Source organism: Scyliorhinus torazame, chromosome 12, assembly GCF_047496885.1.
Source record: "Scyliorhinus torazame isolate Kashiwa2021f chromosome 12, sScyTor2.1, whole genome shotgun sequence".
Classification (NCBI taxonomy): Eukaryota; Metazoa; Chordata; class Chondrichthyes; order Carcharhiniformes; family Scyliorhinidae; genus Scyliorhinus; species Scyliorhinus torazame.
The window spans coordinates 18,606,127-18,626,315 of NC_092718.1; the positions used below are offsets into that span (position 1 = coordinate 18,606,127).

At 48.1% G+C, this 20,189-nt stretch overlaps 1 protein-coding gene across 4 annotated transcripts in view; it reads left to right on the forward strand.

Moving 5' to 3' along the window:
- LOC140387410 (membrane progestin receptor gamma-B-like) overlaps positions 1–17,442 on the forward strand; it is a 162,209-nt gene extending 144,767 nt beyond the window's left edge. For all 4 annotated transcript variants that reach the window (XM_072470491.1, XM_072470490.1, XM_072470493.1 and 1 more), the window contains one exon: positions 1,526–17,442. In XM_072470491.1, coding sequence (XP_072326592.1) covers positions 1,526–1,785 — 260 coding nt within the window. In that variant the 3' untranslated portion in view covers positions 1,786–17,442. The remainder of the gene's footprint in view (positions 1–1,525) is intronic.
- The last annotated feature ends 2,747 nt before the right edge of the window (positions 17,443–20,189 follow it).

Sequence of the window (20,189 nt, forward strand, 5' to 3'; positions counted from 1 at the left end):
TACTTATCACTGCTTGTCCATTCTCTCCCCTGAGATAAATAAACCCCAAGGGATGCAGAAACGCGCCGCACTACGAATGATGCACCCACATGGAAAGGCTGATCGGGCTACCATACCAAGGAACCTTCCCAATGGCGTTCCCTCATTTTCTCTTTCCAAAGCGTAAGAGAGGCAGAAGAAACAAAACTTGGTCCTCTTTCCCCGGTAGCTGTAGGTGGGAGGCAGAGAGACTCAGGAGTGTGCCCCGTCCCTTGAGGATCCAGGAAGGAGCAAGTGACCTGCAAGTTGGTCCATGTGTTAATGTGAGCACCGTTGGTTTAAGGGGAAATGGGCAAGAAAGCCCAAACAAAACCAATTCAATCCAATTGTGTAAAGCTATCCTGGAACCTCACACACAAAAAAATATATTTTTATTACGTTTTCCACAAAAACCATCGGGTAGCGTTTCTTTCCCAAAATTGGATCTTTCATTTTAGTTTATTTTACTGGCCCTCTCTTTATTTTGCCCATCTCTCATTCCGCCTTTGTTTCAGCCATTCCCTCGTAGTGACGTCTGGCCCCCTGACTGGTACTCGCTCTCTGACACATCATCCAAAATGGCCATTCTCCTCATCTGAAGCCAGGGGAGTGAGTGAGTGGCTGTTGGGCATCATTCAGCAAAAGGAACAACCCCTGTTGGGCCCCCTCCTCCAATCCCCCCCCCCCACCAGGGCACCGAGAACAACCTTTAAAAAAGAAGGGAGACTTGCACTTGTAAAGCATCTTTCATAACATAAGGTTGACCCAAAGCACTCTATTACCAACGAGGAGCTTTTCAACCAGAATCACGGTTGGAACATAACGCAGTACCAATTTGCGCACAGCAAGCTCGCACAAATCGAAATGAGAAGATGTCAGTGAATGGATAAGTTCCTCATTGTTGTGTTTTTGAAATGTGGTCATTGTTTTGCCTGGGCATACGGGTGAGGAGAGTAACCAGCAGATAGGCCTGACGCCTGCTCCTTGTCTCAGTTTGGGAGAGGGTGCAACATTGGCAATCTGCTCCATGGGCCTCTGACATTGCTGCTCTATATGCCAAATGCTAATACCCCAGGAAAGTGTCTCAGTGAATGACCTTGCATCTTGGGTCTCTTTCTGCAGAACAATGCTGAACTTCCACACAGTCCTTCATAGCAGAATTGAGTTTGGAATCCCTCCATGCAGAGAATTGTGAGCCACTCCTCCTTTATATTCTGAACTGTTCCATCAGCGTCCCATAATGTCCAGGAGTCTCACAGCTCCAATAGAGCGCTTCCTATGTTGAAATGAATTGCAGGAAGAATGTATTTCCATGGCAACTGTGTCATTAGTCGCAAAGAGGTGATTTTCCCTCCCTTCGTAGGGGGAAAGCTAAGAGATTGTGAGAAATTAAGATCAGAAATGCACTGTTTACAAAGTGGTGAGACTGTTTTAACATGCTTTTGAGTCTGTTGTCTAATGTTTGCATGCTTTATAACGATTGTCCTTCTGAATGTATTCCTTTTAGGTCATAGCCACCAGCTGTTCCACATCTGTGCAATCATCGGCACTCATTTTCAGATGGAAGCCATAATTATGGACATGTCATTACGCCACTCTTGGCTCACACTACACGCGCCGTTGCCCGCTTTCATGGGCACCATTGGCGCACTTGGATTTGCCCTTATGTTGAACCTCCTCATCATTGCACTATTCTCCCTGGCTCTGTACTGGACACCGAAGTTGCCTGACCTGAAATACGAATACAAGAAGTTCAAAATGGATTAGCATGACGCACCTCACCTTGAGCCGGCGAAGAAGTACAAGTGGTTGGAATAACACTGTGACATGGGAAGAAATGAAGTACATTCCTGTTTCAAATGGATACATCTCCCAAACGATAGGCAGTGCCTATTGATGGGTGCATGGTAATCTTTCAATATGCTTGAGTCCGGTGCTGTGGATATTTATATTGCACCATGATTTTTAGTTAAGGTGGTTATAAAACTGCCCTTGGGGAAGGTGGAAGGTCGGTTCAGCTGCTGTGGCCTGTGTTTCATGTCTGAATCTTGGGGAAGCGCCTCCTTCTGTTAAAGGTGGGTTAAGGCTTCCTCGCTCAGAGTCAGGAGTAGAAGATCTGATTGCCCCTTTCCTCTGGAGCAGGTTTGATGTGCCGCATTCTGAGAGGCCTGGTTTTGAGATGCTGGGGGATGAGAAACCAAAATGTTTTGAGGTAGCGTCCCCTAACGTAACTGTGGGGAAGGCTGCCAATAATGGAGTGCAGCCTTGATTTTCATTGTAAGAAGTCTTACAACACCAAGTTAAAGTCCAACAGGTTTGTTTCGACGTCGCTAGCTTTCGGAGCGCTGCTCCTTCCTCATGATTTTCATTGCAAGGGGCAAGAATTGGAGGCATGCAGGGGTCTCGTGGGGCTGGAGGAGTCTGCAGATTTGGGGAGGTATATGGAAGAATCTGAAGACATGGATGTAAATTTTTGAATTGAATTTTATAACTTCACTTTGCATCTAACCCTGGAGGTTAATGTCTAAATGTGGCTTCTTGAAAATTGGTTCAAGTACTTGTTTCCTTTCTTGGAATGGCTAGAAACAGATTTTGTTTTGAACTGTGAAAAATGTACTCTTGTTTGCTTCCCAGCATCCTCAAAAACAGTGGGAGATTTATTTTGATTGCCGTTGGTAGCTAAACCGATCATATCAAGGGAAATTAGGTTCAGCTAATTGACTCTGCATTTTCTGAGAACAGTGACCAAAGGAATGCTCCCCTCTCACCTTTCAAAATGTATAATTGGATATTGCAACTTCAGTGCAAAATACGTTGACCTCAGCAAAATAGCATCGCTTCCTTGAATTTTGCAGCCCAAGGTTCGAGCCTTGATCAGTACATTCGGCTTATGTCCTCTGGCGTTTAGAAACATGAGAGGCAATCTCGTTGAAAGTTACCACATTCTGAGGGGTTTGGTAGGGTGAACGTTGAGAGATTGTTTCCTCTGGTCGGGGAATCTACACCCTGGGGGGTATCGGGATAAGGGGCTGATCATTTAGGACCGAGATGAGTAGCAACTACTTCACTCAAAGGTTGTGAATCTTTGGAATTCTCTACCTCAGAAGGTGTGGCTGCTCCGTCACTGAATATATTTAAGGCTGGGATAGACTGATTTTTTTGGTCTCAGTGAATTAATTGATATGGGGAGCGGGCAATGGAGTTGAAGCCCGTGATCAGATGTGACTCCATGGACCGCGTGGTCTACTCCTATCTCTTGTGTTCTTGTTCAGATATGCTGTTCGTCCCATATGAGCATCACAGTTTAGCAAACCTTTTGATAGGATGTTTTGAAGATTTACTACAATGACACCAGGGTTGAGGGATATCCATTATTTCAGAAACTGTGATGAATTTTCTTGGAGAAGTTTAAAGGGAACCGGAATAGCAGTGGCGGGATTCCCCCCCCCCCCGCCTCCCGGGGCCGGGCCGGAGAATCCCCAGTGGGCGGCGTGAATCCCGCTCCGACGCTGGCTGCCATATTCTCCGGCGCCGGTTTTCGGGCGGGGGCAGGGATCACGTCACGCCGGTCGGGGGCCGTTGGCAGCGCCCCCCCAACAATTCTCCGGGCCCCGATGGGCTGAGCGGCCGTCGGTTTCTGGCCAGTCCCGTCGGCGTGGATGATTAGACATGGTCCCACACGGCGAGACCTGGCAGGTAAGTTGGCTGGTGCGGTCTTCGGGGGCACAGGGGGATCCGGCACCGGGGGGTGGCCCCCACGGTGGTCCGGCCCGTGATCGGGGCCCACCGATCTGTGGGCGGACCTGTGCCGCGGAGGCACTTCTTCCTTCCGCGCCAGCCCCTGTAGGGCTCTTCCATGGCCGGCGCGGAGAAGACACCCCTGTGCGCATGCGCCAGAATACACCAGCCGGTCTGCGCATGTGCTGAACCATGCCGGCAGTTCTGCGCATGCGCTAACTCGCGCAGTCATTTCAGCGCCGGGCTGGCGTGACGCCAACCCCTCTGGCGCCGGCCTAGCCCCCGGAAATGCGGAGACTTCCGGTCGGCCTGTCGCCGGAGTGGTTCGCGCCGCTTTTTACGCCGGCATCGGGCCTCGCGCCGATTCGGGCGAATCCCGCCTCAAGTCTCCACAAATGTGCCAGAATTCTCCGACCAATGGGATTCTCTTTTCCTGCTGCCAACGCACACCCGCCCGTGGGTTTCCTGGCAGCTTGGGGTGGCTTCAATGAGAAATCCCGTTCATAAGCGGCGGGAGGAGAGAATCCCGCCGCCTGCAAACGGAGCGCCGCCGAGAGACAAGCGGCTGGGAGACCCGGGAATCCCGCCCACGATGTGTTTTTTCAGCCGAGTGATTGTAATTGTGTGAAACTCTTTGAACATCGGCAGAATCATCATCATGTCAAATACGGGGGGGGCAATAGAAATGATCAAAACCTTTCAATGTGTTTCTGTTGGAAGGATTGGATCAGGTGAGATATTTGAGAAAGAGTTGCATTTATGTAGCACCTTTCTTTCCCGCTGGAAGCCGCTAAAGCAATTTCTAGATAATGAAGTACTTTTGAAGTGGAATGGTGTAATGTCGGGAATAATAGTTTCGTGTCTGTATCAACAGAAGGAGAAAATGGATAATTGGACTTGTATTTGGGTGAGAGTGTACGAGCATTTAACCGATTGTCCATTATTTTAACAGCGAATCGAATCCATCTATTCTGCTTCTGTTTAAAATAGTGAAAAAAAGAAATTTGACATAGACCTGTTCAGCCTTCAGATGTTAATATCACATGGTGCAATTTTACTGAACTGGCATTCACTTGATATTTGAGCGATTTCTGCATCAAATAGAGAACTAGACGGGTACACTCCAAACTCAAAAACAAAGAAAAGTACAGCACAGGAACAGGCCCTTCGGCCCTCCAAGCCTGCGCCGACCATGCTGCCCGTCTAAACTAAAATCTTCTACACTTCGGAGGTCCGTATCCCTCTATTCCCATCCTATTCATGTATTTGTCAAGATGCCCCTTAAACGTCACTATCGTCCCTGCTTCCACCACCTCCTCCGGCAGCGAGTTCCAGGCACCCATTACCCTCTGTGTAGGAAGAAAGCTGGAGATTTCAGATAGACAACGAGCGGCAGTCACTATTGGATTGTCACTCAACTCCATTGTAGTTACCCTGGTTTGGAGTGCCACACTTTCCATTCAGCCCAGGTGACACAGGCAGTGGATGAGGGTCGTGACGTGGATGTTGTATATTTGGACTTTCAGAAAGCAACTGATACTTGGCCAGATGGTAGGTTGATTAGAAAATTACAAATGTTTGGGATTGGTGGATCCTTGGCAGCATGGATTTAGAAGTTGGCTAAGTGATCGGAAACACAGGGTAAGTACAGATGGGCAATTCTCAAACTGGAGACAAGTTGAAAGTGGTGTTCCCCAGGGCTCAGTGTTGGGACCCGTGGTTTTTCAGATCTATGCAAATTATTTAGAAGTCGGTGTTGAGGGCAAAATCTCTAAATTTGCAGATGTCACTAAGTTAGGGTGAATAGTGAATTGTGAGGATGATGCTGAGCGACTTCAAAAGGACATTGACAAGTTGGCCAAATGGGCAGACACCTGGCAGATGAACTTCAATGCAGCGAAATGTAAGGTTATGCATTTTGGGAGAAGAAACATGGGGCAATGATACAACTTTGAGGGGAGTACAGGAGCAGAGGGACCTCAGGGTTCAAGTGCATAATTCTCTGAAGGTGGCCAGGCAAGTTGAAACAGTTGTTAAGAAAGCGTTTGGTGTGTAAAAATAGAGGCATAGAGTATAAAAGCCAGAAAGTGATGGAACATCCTCCTCTGCAAATCATTAGTCAGACCACATTTGGAGTATTGTGTTCCGTTCTGGGCATCTTATTTAAGGAAGGATGTTAAAGCCCTGGAGAGAGTGCAGAGGAGATTTACTAGAATGATACCAGGAATGAGGAATTTTAGGTACAAGGAAAGATTGGAGAAATTTGGGATTGTTCTCCTTGGAGCAGAGAAGATTAAGAGGCGACCTTATTGAGGTGTTCAAAATTCTGAACAATTTCAACAGGGTAAAGAAGGATATTCTGTTTCCACTAGTTGGTATGTCAGTGAGCAGAGGTCACAATTTCAAGATGGTCAGCAAGAGAGCTCGGAGTGAGATGAGGAGAAACGTCTTTACTCCGAGAGTTGTTGGGGTTTGGAATGCGCTGCCTGGGAGAGTGGTGGAGGAGGATTCCATAGGAGGTTTGAAAAGAGAGCTGGATATATATTTGAAAGTGATGAATTTAGAGGGCTATGGAGATAGGGCTGGGGAAAGGGACTAGCTAGGTTGCTCTTTTGGGAGCTGGTGCAGACACGATGGGCCGAATGGCCTTCTGTGCTGTAAATAACTAACTAACAAACTTCCTGAGGAATGTGCAGCTCTGCTACACCAGGAATCTTTTCTATGCGATGTAGAAGGGTAGGCGAGACAGAATGAAGCCCCCCCCCCTTCCTTAACAAGTAATTTTAGAGGTCTTAGCCACTTTGACAGGAGGGAAGGTCAGTTGATGGGGTGGGGGGCAGATGGTGGCGGGGCCAGGGGCGCTAGGTTTCTGGGGGTAGTCAGGTGGTCAATGTGGGGTAATTCATGTGTGGGGGTGGTCGGGTCTTTGCGGGGTCCAGTGAAGGGTAGAAGTGGTCAGCACCATTGTTACCCAGGAATTAGAAGTGGTTTTAATCCTTCTAACATGTCCTGGGTGACTATTCTGCTCAGAGAGTCGGAGCCATCCAAAGTCCCCGTTTTACCATCTGAGTTTCGGAGGGTTCCAGGTGCAGGATAATTTCCCAACGGAAGTATGAACTTTTCTGGGCAATTTCCGTGCAGTCCTTGGGGGATCCCCCAGTGCATCTTCTGAGGTACCTCTGAGGTACGACCCACAGGAAGGAAATGGAAGATCTGGGCCATATTACTTACAGCTCAGAGACAGTCCAGTTGACACAACTGGTCCATGTTGGAGTACTTGCTTCACATAAGCCTCCCCCCAATCTTCTTTCATTGAATGCAATCGATCATCCACTCAATTTCTTTCCCTCTCCACTATCTATCTGGCTTCCCATCAAATGCATCGGTGCTGTTTGTTTCAACTCCTCCATGTGATGTTTGCTAGGCTGTGTGATATTAGCATCCAAAGTTTTAACATGTTTATGCCAAATAGCTTTGTTATTTCAAAGCGTGAGGAAGGTTATGCGAAGGATGCCAATCTTTATTCACAGCCCGTTGATTTGCAATATGTTTAGTATAGTTAAATTGGCGCAGAGTCTGTGCCAGTCTTGTGTGAATGTGGGAACAAGCTCTACATATCTTTTTTTTTTAAAGCCCTGATGTTTGTACTTTTAATTCCTCGATGTTAAGTCCAGTCTCCAAAGGTCAAAGCGCCCATCCACTCTTCAATGAGTTACTTCTCAGTTAATATAGTTGCAGGGAATGTCAATCCTGATACAATTTTGAAAGGGCTTCCTGGGGCGCGATTCTCCGACCCCCCACCGGGTCGGAGAATCGCCGAGGGCTGGCGTGAATCCCGCCCCCCGCCGTGTACTGAATTCTCCGCCACCAAAGTTTCGGCGGGGGCGGGAATCACGCCGCGCCGGTCGGCGGGCCCACCCCCGGCGATTCTCCAGCCCGAGATGGGCCGAAGTCCCGCCGCTGTCAACCATCTCCCGCCTGCGTGGATTAAACCACCTTTTGACTGGCAGGACAAGGCAGCGTGGGCGGGCTCTGGGGTCCTGAGGGGGGAGCGGGGCGATCTGGCCCCGGTGGATGCCCCCACGGTGGCCTGGCCCGCGATCGGGGCCCACCGATCCGCGGGCGGGCCTGTGCCGTGATGGCACTCTCTTTCTTCAGCCTTCGCCATGGTCTTCACTATGGCGGAGGCGGAAGAGACCCCCACCCCTGCGCATGCGCGGGGATGACGTCAGCAGCCGCTGACGCTCCTGCGCATGCGTCGCCCGGCGAAGACCTTTCGGCGCTGGCTGGCGTGGCGCCAAAGACCTTTCCCGCCAGCCGGCGGAGCGGAAACCACTCCGGCGCGGGCCTTGCCCCTCAAGGTGAGGGCTTGGCCCCTAAAGGTGTGGAGACGCCCGCACCTTTGGGGCGGCCCGACGCCGGAGTGGTTCCCGCCACTCCATCACGCCGGAACCCCCCGCCCCGCCGGGTAGGGGAGAATCTCGGCCCTGGATTTCCTTGCGTATGTTAGGAAGTCTTGTGGCGCAATGGGTAGCCTCCATGCCTCAAGAGCCCAGAAGCTCCAGGTTCAACGTTCACCCCAGGACTTGATGGCTGAGGGAGGTGTATTCATAATGCAGCCAAGCAGGTTGAATGTCAACCTGCAAAACCCTTCCAAGCACGCCAATGACTGGCGGTGAGAACAAGAGAGATTCCTGGTCAGCCACACTTGATGCGGAGTGACGCCCCTCAAGCTATAAGCCTCTGGTGACAGACTAGCGGATTCGGGAATACTGGCTATGGAAGTCTGCCTTGGTGCACCGCTGGGTGCAGGAACAGAACTGGAATTGCACAAGTTACTTAAAGTCACTTTGTGATTTTGAAGATGTTGATTGATGGGATGAGGCAGAGTTGATAGAAATGGACTGTGACAATGATTGAGGGATCCAGAATGAGGGCACAGAGATATACGATTTAGCGGGAGAGATTTGGGATAAGTGAGCAGGAGAAATATTTTTTATACATACAGTTGTGGAATGCACTATTGATTGGAGCATGTGAGACTAGATTCAGGAGGAGGTTGAAGACAGGGAATGGGAACCAAATGAGCTAATGGGATGAGGACCACTACTTTGTGTGGGTGAAGGCCCAACACCAGCTGCTTGGACTGAATGGACCGTTTACATGTTGTAAGTCGATGTAGTCTTGATCTCACTGTCACGTTTCTGAAGCCTCCACCATGTTTTCTGTCACAACTATACCTCTTTGGCACTGGGATCTCACTCAGTGCATCAATAACCCAAATAATGTGAATGGGGGGGGGGGGGCATTTTTTATGCCCAGCATCTTTTGCTCCCTTCCTTAATCCTAACCTTCCCCTCCCCAGCGTCCCGAGCAGATAACTTTGATCAGTGAACAAAAGGATTACTTCATTGCAAGGCCCAGGTGATGGGGGAGGATCACAGCGCAAACTAATCATCAAGGTTGAAGTGACCAGGGGAAGGAGATGGAACAGGTCAAGGCATAATGATTAGAGAGCAAGAGAATTTCAAAGGTTTGTAAATTGTTGGAGGAAATGAAGGAGTTCTATAGATCTGAGATCCTGGAAGAGAAGGAAGTTGGATTAGGAAACATTGTGATGAGGTTTACCAAAGTATAGATTTGAACACTTTGCTGATATTGAGGATAATAATTATTTATATCTATATTCGTTTTGCAATCTTCAACACATTGCTCTCTGATCTTTTCTAGCTTTCAGTGATCAGTAAGTATACGGGGAAAAAGCTAAAACTGGACATAATAAATGCTTTATTTATGTGCTAATTTATCCCTCAGTCATAAAACTCCCTTGTACGAGAGAGTGCAGAGTGAATGTATGAGAATATAATACGAATAAATGCAAATTATAGTCACATCTGTTCATGTTATTGTGATGTTGCGGCTGGCAATAAGGATGCCCAAACAGCAAATTACAATCCAGTTCTCAAATTGTGCCTGAGTCAACAGGGAACATTGACAGAAGGACACCAAATGCAACATTTCCCTTCTAAGTGCTATTTCTTTGGGGATGCCAATGCTGAACTTGGATGTAGCTAATGGACGGAGCTCTGCCCAATAATTTGAATGGACACAAAGGGTGAAATCTTCCATTCTCGACGGGTGTCTCAGGCGCTGACTGACAAAACGGTGAGCCAACCGCGCTAACTCTGAGGAGAAAAACCTATTGTATCTTCTGACCATCAGGCAGTTAAGTGGACAGCGGTGGGCCTCCCTCCAGATTGAGGACCCCAGGAAGATAATGTCCCGCCTGCCAAGGGCCAGTCAGAGGCTGGAGATTTTAGCAGCACCAAGGAGGAATTAGGTCATGGCTACTGCCATAACAACACCTCACAGAGCCTCAGGATCATGGAGCAACTGAGGAGAAAGGTGAGTGATGTTGGGAGTGGGGGGCTTATAGGGTGGAGGTCCTGGGGAGAGTCCATGAGTGCCGGCAGCAAGAGCGAAGCCACACTTCTGCCCTGTGTGCTTGCCCTCAATTATGCACAGGTTAGTGCAGATCGAGGGCCCCCTCCCCTACCACCCCAGCTGACATGCAACAACCCCCCCCCCCAGTTTTGCCAGTTGTGCAGGCTGCATGTCAGCAAGCGCACCGGAGCTGGGAAGAATGCAGCAGAGGCAGGAAGAGGTTGTTAATTGGCTACTTAAGGGACTCAAGTGGAGACAGGGCAGGAAGTCTTTCCCACCCATCCAGAGCACGCAAGAAGACCCCGACAACAATCTACCAGATTTGCAGGCCCGCTTGCTTCCTTCCTAGCCCCTTCAGGGCCAGACGGTTCTGGCCAAATTTTCACTGAGCAGCCCCATCTCCAATTTCCTGATGTGCTCCCCCTTGGTTGGGATTCACTGAGCCAGAAGAATGCACACGTTCAAGATATTAGCCTGTAAATCTATTCGCAGATATTGAGTGGGTGTGACTGCCACAGCCAACATAATGGTCCTCACACATGAAGCTGAACCACAATTGTTTGCAGTTCATGATGTAGAAAAAGGTCCAGTTTCTGTTGAAAATCTCTCTGAGAAGAGTTTGAAATGTTATTTGTGAAGCTGTTGCATTTTGTTCCAATAATTTGCTGTTTGTGTCGAGCGGAAAGTTCAGTGTCTATCCCTGCCATCATTTCAAGCAGAGACCAGCATTTAACTAAGTTAACTATTCTAACCCATAAGACCATAAGACATAGGAGCAGAATTTGGCCATTCGGCCCATCGAGTCAGCTCCACCATTCAATCATGGCTGATATGTTTCTAATCTCCATTCTCCAACCTTCTCCCCATAACCCCTGATCTCTTTATTAATCAAGTACCTTTCGATCTCTGTCTTAAAGACACTCAGTGATTTGGCCTCCACAGCCTTCTGCGGCAAAGAGTTCCACAGATTCACCACCCTCTGGCTGAAGAAATTCCTCCTCATCTCTGTTTTAAACGATCGTCCCTTTAGTCTGAGGCTGTGCCCTTGGTGTTATAACCCTGCATGGAACTCACCCAGCTGGGGATGATTGTTCCTGAGTGCTGGGCTATAACAATTAGGCTCTAGTTTTTCCTAAGCGTGGAAACATCCAGTCCATGTCCACTCTATCTAGGCCTCTCAGTATCCAGTAAGTTTCTATTTGAAGGGAAATATTAATGCAGCTGTTAATTACAGATGAGATAAAAACTTTTGAACAATCAGGGTCAAATTTTAGATAGTGCCTAACCATAATAGAATAAAATTACATGTTAAATTTGGAGCCACCAATTAGTTCAAGGGAAATGTACTTTTGGTTGAATATTGAAAATTAGATTGTTTCCCCCCAAAATACTTAATTTTAAGAATCAGGGGAGAGATTCTCCGACCTCCCGCGGGGAGCGGAGAATCGCCGGGGGCTGGCGTGAATCCCGCCCCTGCCGGTTGCCGAATTCTCCGGCACCGGAGATGTCATTTCCGCGCCAGCTGGCGGGGCACCAAAGGCCTTTTCCGCCAGCTGGCGGGGCGTAAATTCATCCGGCCCGGGCCTAGCCCCTTAAGGTTGGGGCTCGGCCCCCAAAGATGAGGAGCATTCCGCACCTTTGGGGCGGCACGATGCCCGACTGATTTGCGCCGTTTTGGGCCCCAGTCGGCGGACATCGCGCCGATACCGGAGAATTTCGCCCCAGCTCTTTAAGAGGTTTCATTAGATTATTGATAAACTATAAATGTGATGAATGGTGATAGTAAGATCATATCTAATTGCTCCTGAACAAAAAAAATAGGCTATTAATACACATATTAAAGAGATGTTTTGATGCTAGCCTTTCAGCTCTGGGATCAGCATTCAAATCCAATACAGATTGTTGCATTGGAAGTCTTCTTGATTTCTGGCCTTAAGTATTGGTTTTGGATATTCTCAGTGCAGATTCTATGGGGATTGTTGCCCCTAATTTAGTGCTAATTTGGCAATCTGACTCTTAGAAGCCTCTGATCTCTCCCTGTCAGCCATCAGGTGGCTGGTGTTTGAACTGGGCGGGAAGAAATGTCACACTTGTACTTTACCGAGTTTGAGACTGAGGCATGTTGAAACAGTGTAGCTCTGCGGAACTCTGAATCAAAACTGGGAGTGCCTGATACTAAGACTATGGGATAAAAATTTGTTTTGAGCAGCATGTGGGCTTCGCTGGCTAAGCCAGCATTTGTTGCCCATCCCTAATTGCCCTTGAGAAGGTGGTGAACTGCCTTCTTGAACCGCTGCAGTCCTGTGCTGTAGGTACACCCACAGTGCTGGAGGGAGTTCCAGGATTTTGACCCAGTGACAGTGAAGGAATGGTGATGTATTTCCAAGTCAGGATAATGAATGACTTGGAGAGGAACCTCCAGGTGGCGCTGTTACCATGTGACTGCTGCCCTTCTAGGTGGTAGAGGTCGTGGGTTTGGAAGGTGCTGCCTAAGGAACCTTAGTGAGTTCCTGCAGTGCGTCGTGTAGATGGTACACAATGCAGCCACTGTGCATCAGTGGTGGAGGGGTTGAATGTTTGTGGAATGGGTGCCAATCAAGCGGGCTGCTTTGTCCTGGATGGTGTCGAGCTTCTTGAGTGTTGTCTAGGCAAGTTGGAGAGTATTCTATTGCACTCCTGACTTGTGCCTTGTCGATTGCGGACAAGCTTTGGCGAGTCAGGAGGTGAGTTCTCACCGCAGGATTCTTAGCCTTTGACCTGCTCTTATAGCCACACCATCTATATGGCTAGTCCAGTTCAGTTTCTGGTCAATGGATGTTGATTCAGTGATGGTAATGCCATTGAATGTCAAGGGCCAATGGTTTGATTCTCTCCTATTGGAGATGCTCACACCCTCTTGTACGGCTCCACTCAATAGTCAATTCCATTGACTGCAGTGCGTTAACAGGTAGCAGGTATGAAAGCTCCCAGATTTGTCCTAGCATGCAAAACAGATATCAACCCCAGGTGCCTTAAATAGAAAGTGTTCCATTCCCTTCCATGGACCTCAGATACCCACAGCAAGAGGGAAGCCATTCGCGCCCCCCCCCCCCCCCCCCCCCCCACCCGTGTGTGCCGGCCAGAAAACAGTTATCCAGCCTACTCCCACCCTTCAGGCCTGTAGTCCTGTCGGTTACAGCACCCCAAGCCCATGTCCAATTATTTTTAAAAGTATGACGAGAGCTTCAGCCTCCACCACCCTTTCACGCATGAGTTTCAGACCCCTCTACCCTCTGATGTGAAAAAAATCTGCTTCATTTCCTTCTAATCCTACAACCAACATCCTTAAATCTATGCCCCTAGGTTATCGAATCGTAGAATCATAAATTAAGTTAACAGTTAACAACCACTTTGGTGAGCGCAAAATCTGCATAAAAATAATACAATAAAAGCGCATTTGCTGTTAATCCAAATGAAAAGAATACTTTGCAGTTATTAATATATCTTCGAGAACTGCGCAATATAGCCTTTCAGAAATAACCTGGTGCTCTTTTGTAGAAATAATGGGATACAATTACTCGGGGTGTTTAAATGTAATTATGACTAAAGCACTATTGATTAATCATAAGAACTGTAACTGGTTTAACAGCAGGTATTGATGGCTTCTGAAGTAACCATTTTTTTCATTAGGAATACAGAAAATAGATTAAAATGCCTTTGAGTGCTTTGTCGGTTCTGTAATTTGGGGGGAAGTGCCTGCAGATATCCCAGTTTACATGAGCCTAAGAACTTCTGAGTCAATCGCTTTTAGTTAATTAACCTTTACTCTGCTGAACAAACAGAAAGTGAAGCCCAAAGCCTTAGCTCAACAATATTGTGGAAAGCGCTTTATGGGTTGAAGAGTCATCGAGCGGTAGCTGGAGTGATTGTGAGGCGAGGGAGAATGCCAAGGTGGAGGATGAGGGCAGGAAATGTTTTAACGTCCTACACACTGCTTTTCCAAAGCAGAGACAGGAGCACATTAACACAAGATATGAAAGCACTCAATAAATTGGTCCCAAAACCTCTTCAGCTTTGTACAGAACATGGGATAACTCCAGCTCTGTGCAAACCTTAAATCTGCCAGCATGCAAAGTTGGAAAATGGCCCATAGTTTTAATCAAAGCAGAATGTTGAAACTCTTGCACGGGGGCCAAGATCTGCTCTTGTAAAGGTCTGGATTTATTTCTTTGGTGTTTTATCTGTTTCATGTAAGGAGGCAAATGCAGGATTAGCTTTGTACACAGCAAGGTCCGACAATCATCAATAAGGTGGGTCTCTGGTCTGTTTTTAATGTGTCGATCAGGAGAAATGTTGGTCAGATCGTTGAGAGGAAACCCTCCTCCTACTGTGGTGCACTGCCAATGCGCCAAGGTGGCAACAGCAGTCGCAGGGTACGACCCACCCCGTACACCAATCACCCGGGGGCCCGCTGATCCCCTGAGAGCCCCCCCCCCCAAGTGGCGTCGCGCCTGGTCCCCATTTGTGGGGACTAATACTGAATGGTGCTCGCCGAAGGTCTCCAAGGCGAAGGGGTTAGATCCCAATGCCTCAGCTAGATCAGGCGAGCTACATAATAGCCAAATACAAATTACGCCCACAATGGGCGGGATCCAGATGGTGACGTTTCGTGAAATTCCGTTAGGTCTCGCGAGGTGTGGCGAGCCGGGTAAATCCCGGAAGAGGCATCTCCCGTTTGGGCGGGACGCAGCTGGTAGAAGTAGTTCATGTGAATAGCGTTGACACATTTAAGGGAAAGCTTGATAGCTTTTATATAATGCCTTTTACGACCTCAGGATGTCCCCAAGTGCTTTACTGCCATTGAAATACTTCCGAAGTGTACTTACTGTTGCAATGTACGAAGTGCAGCAGCCAATTCACGCACAGGAAGCCCCCATTATTTACCGATATCGATTGAGTGATAAATATTGACCAGCCAGTGGGGAGAATGCCGTTGTTCATCTTCACAATGGTGCTGGGGGATTGTTCAGATCTGCCCTTAATTAAATGTTTCATCTGAAATGCAGCCCCTCTGACAACGCAGCATTCCTTCAATACTACAGCAAAATGTCAGTGTTCAGTTCTCTAGAATTGCTCTCCATCCACAACCTCCTGATTCAGAGATGAACATACCACCCACGGAACCAGGTTGACAGTTGCACACAGAGTGTATGAAGACATAAGATTTAATATATTAACAAGTATATATTGGCAGACCAGGTACGATATAATCACTTTGGACCAAACCTTGTGGAAATCTGTGGCAGTACAGCCACAGATTTCTGAGGACCATAGGTGACTCTGGTTTCTGTAAATTCAGAGTCTAAATTTATTCAGAGGCAGAAGGAATATATTTTTTATTCTGTATTTGTAAAATGTTAATGTTCAAACTTTTTTTTAAGCATTTGTTTTTGCAGTTGGAGGTCTTGTAATGAATTCTAAATCCATGCAACCTAATAAATGTAAGGACAAAGACCTTTAACCTGACTTTGCAGGTCATTTAGACACCTCTGTTGCCTTTGCTTTTGGAGCATCGGGAATGTACAGTGAAGCACGATAGCCACCTCCAACTCAGTCACTGTGAAGGAGGTCAGCACCAAGCTGACACTCAGAGAGGCTGAAAGGGCGACTGAGGCTGTAAATGGAAATATGTTCCATTGGTGAAGGCTGGTGCGTCCTTCTGAGATTGGCAAATAAATAGGAGGAGCTTTGCTTGACATCTTTCCCCAGGTGATACTTGACTTGGGATTGATGCACGCTGTAGCAGGTATCCACTTTCACTGTGCAACATTTAGACCCTGGATCTCAATCAGCACAAAGTGCAATAAATAGATCAGTTTAAATGGAAGAGCTACTGTGAACTCTGGCACAGTGTGACACAACACCATAGGTCACTGAGGTGGTCAGATGTGGTTTGCACCACTGGTGTGAAGCAGTTTTTGCTTTGCACCAACACCATGGGCGGGATTCTCCGATGCCGATATCGTAATCGGCGATCGGGTGAGGAATCCACTCCGACGGCCAAATCTGGGCTGGCTTGACACCGGTCAGCCATGCTCCGCCCCCTCGGAAGTGGCATAGTCGCGTCACGCACCACACGCCGTTGCCGCGTCATCAGCAGGCCCTCCCGCAATGCACCGCCCCCGATGTGCCGAGTTTCACACCACGCGGGGGAAATGAGGTCTCAGCGGTCAGGAACCCGACGTGGCAGTTGTGGACTGTGACTAGCACCGCCACACGCGGCAGGGACGTGTGCCGCTGTCTGGGGGGGACTGGTAGGGAGTGGCTAGGGGGTGGACTGTGGGGTCGTGGATGGCGGGTCAGGTCCGCGCCATGTTGTAAGGCGCAACCACTGCAGGGATCTAGAATTGTGGTGAAGCAGATTGAAATTTCCTGCTCTGGAGTGTCTTGTGTCACTTAACTTCAAAGTCAGAACAGGTTTGGACTCGCAGAACCGGCTCAGCATTGGTGCAATGCCGTCTTGTGGTAAAGTGCAATCTTAGGCTTGCAAATAACTTAGAGAAATGAGGCATATAGCCACTGTATTGCTTTAATCGCTCAGAGCTGTATACAAAGCCCCTTCAGCCCAACTTGGGGCTATAGTGAATTTTTTGATTGTTTAGGATTTCCGTGGAATGTGCACTGTGTTCTTTCTGCTCTTTCTGTTCTTGCATAAAGCCGTAATTGAGATAACTGCACTAAAATTGCAACGTTGTTGTGATTTCCTTAGCTGCTCAAATGCCGTTAAATATTGAGGATTCCACACTGGCGACAGTAACTTGTTTAAGATTTTCTATTTTTGTTACCTTGTTCAGAGCCAGCACCAAATGTACAACGTTTGTGGGAAAGTAAAGTAAACTTATTTAAATTTGAATAAAACAAATCATCCTGTGTGGTGCGCTCATTGTTTGATGTTTAATGTTTGTTTCACCAACTGCAGTGAATTTAGTTACTATGCACCACTTGTGAAATGTTTGTTGCTCTGTTCAATAATCTCCACAGTGCGAATCACCAAGCAGGCCAATATCCCTGGACCTCTGAGAGATTACGGGGGTCCAGGACCTCGGGTTATCCAGGATATGTGACTAACTCTTTCATAAAGTGGCAGTTACATTGACACAATTGGTATCAATATAGATTTTGTTTTAAGTTGCCCTTTGAAAGGGACCAGAGCACGTTCCAACTTATAAATAAAACACGAGGAACTTGTTAAATTAAAGCAAATGGTCTTCCTGTTTTTTTCCCGATTCTGATAAAAAGTCATTGACTCGAATCTTTGGGCACGATTTAACTGGATAAAATCTATCTTCGGTGCATTTGGTGCAGCTCCGAGAAACACCCGGCTGTTCCAACGGCACATCCCATTTTTTCCTGGCCTCGGGGCGTTTCGAACTTCGCAAGTCTCGCAAGAGATCTCGTGAGATTCAACAGCCTCGTCCCAACACCAAGTCGGGCGCGACGACGCCGTTAAACCGCGCCCCTTAACTCTGTATCTCTCTCCAGCCGCCAACATTGCATCTGAGAATGGTCTCCTTGACCAGGCTCAGTAACAGAGCAGTGAAGATGTCCTCTAACTAGCCCCGCTCCAAAGATCAGGAACATGAGAGTGAAGTACAGCCAGATGTTGAGGAGCATTCAATTAGTTTAATTAAGAAGTGGCATCTAAAGTGATGTGAAATTTTAAAAAGTAATGGCATAATATTTTCATATGATTAACCGTCAGCTAAGGATGTATTTTTGTCACACTCTCCGGTGTTAATGGGTTTGATATAAACTAATAATAAAACTGAAGTATCAACATTCGACAGACGGTGGGAGCCAAAACAATGAACATGGGGGCTATCTCTGTATATCAAAATCTTACATAAATCCTGGGCCGAATAATCCTAGGAAGACTATGGGCATGATCTAACCAATTGGAACAGAGTCCCGTGATGAGTACATTTAGCCAGGTGCTTCCCGGCACTCGCAGCGGCAAGAAACGCCACGCTATCTATCGGGACTCTTTTAATTTGGGGCCTCAGCAGGAACGCCCTGCTGAGGCCGTCTCGGGGCAGAGTGGTCTGCAGTGGTTAGCACCGCTGCCTCACGGCGCCGAAGACCCGGGTTCGAATCCCGGCCCCGGGTCACTGTCTGTATGGCGTTTGCACATTCTCCCCGTGTCTGCGTGGGTGTCACACACCCCCCCCCCCCACCACTGTGCCGGGTAGGTGGATTGGCCACGCTAAATTGCCCCTTAAATGGAAAAGAAAATACACTCCTAAAAACCCACTTCTGTGAGCAAGCATTTAGGGCGGCAGAGTAGCACAGTGGTTAGCACTGTTGCTTCACAGCGCCAGGGACCCCGGGTTCGATTCCCGCCTTGGGTCACTGTCGGTGCGGAGTCTGCACGTTCTCCCCGTGTCTGCGTGGGTTTTCTCCGGGTGCTCCGGTTTCCTCCCACAAGTCTCGAAAGACGTGCTGTTAGGTGAATTGGACATTCTGAATTCTCCCTCGGTGTACCTGAACAGGTGCCGGAGTGTGGCGACTAGGGGATTTCCACAGTAACTTCATTGCGGTGCTAATGTAAGCCTACTTGTGACATTAAGGTTATTATTAATCACTGAACGGCGCTCATAGAATCATAGAATCCCTACAGTGCAGAATGAGCCCATTCAGCCCATCGAGTCTGCACCGACCCTCTGAAAGAGCACCCCAACCAAGCCCATTCCCAATAAACTATCCCAATACTACCCCTTAACCTAACTCACATATCTTTGGACACTAAGGGGCAATTGATCATGGCCAGTTCACCTAACCGACACATCTTGTGGGAGGAAACCAGAGCACCCGGAGGAAACCCACGCAGACACAGGAGAACATGCAAACTCCACACAGACAGTCATCCGAGGTTGGAATCGAACCCCGGTCCCGGGCGCTGCGGGGCAGCAGCTCTAACCACTCGCCCGAGATCGCCGAGGCAAAGGGGTAAGATCCCAGGGCCTTGGTAGATCCAACGAGTGTGCATTAGAGTGAGGCTAGCTGTCTCACTCTAATATGCAGATTTGCCACATAGTTATCACTACATCTTGCGAGATCGCGTTAGAATTTACAAGGCGTGGCGAGCCAGTTAGATCCCGGAAGAGGGATCTCCCGGCATCTACCGGCTGTACCACCTTTCAGACGCAACGCGGCTGGTAGATCACGGCCTATGTTCTCCTGCTGGAGAACATAGTTAAATGCAGTCAATTTCCAGCTGACCACTTCAAAATCATTCAAGGTGAATTGAGGTGATTGGAAAGCACTTAAACCTGTTTGAAGTGGTCCTGGAGCTGTCAATGAAAGTTCAATTTTTATAAACATTGAGGTTAGAGCACTTTGGAGCGACTCAACCATGAAGGAAGATGAATGGAACAATGTAAACAGCTGGGCTGTGTAGAAGCTGTCAATCACAGCCTAGTAAAATCAACTTCATGGAGAAATGAATGAAAGGCTTGCAGGTGAAAGATCTGAGGGAGTTTAAACACCGCTGACTGATTTTCTCTTTCCACAAATTGATAAATGGTGTTTCCTGTGTCTGAGCCAGCAGGTGTATTGCCCAGGTGAGTGTTAAAGCATTGTTTTATTTTCACTGCCTCTGCCTGGACTGCTCTCTAACTTCCAGTCAGGGGTTTGTCTTCTGGATAGTGGGTCTTTTTGCTTTCTGATTGATAGGTCACAAGGGTGGAAGTGGTGGCCGAATGATGGCTGAAATGTTGGGGCCAGGGAGGGCGCCCTGCCCTCTGGAGCTGCTGGCCAATCCAATTAGCCGGCAGCTTTACCAGGCCTGGCAGCGCCAAGAGCACATTAGTGGTGACTGCTGGGAAGCAGAAAGTCGCATTACGGATCCCCAGAAACCGATCAATCTGGGGTGTTGGGCAAGAAGTGTTTTGGCAGGTTTAATGCCACAGGCAAGTAGGAAGAAAGGGGACGTTATATCTTGGGGGGCTGCC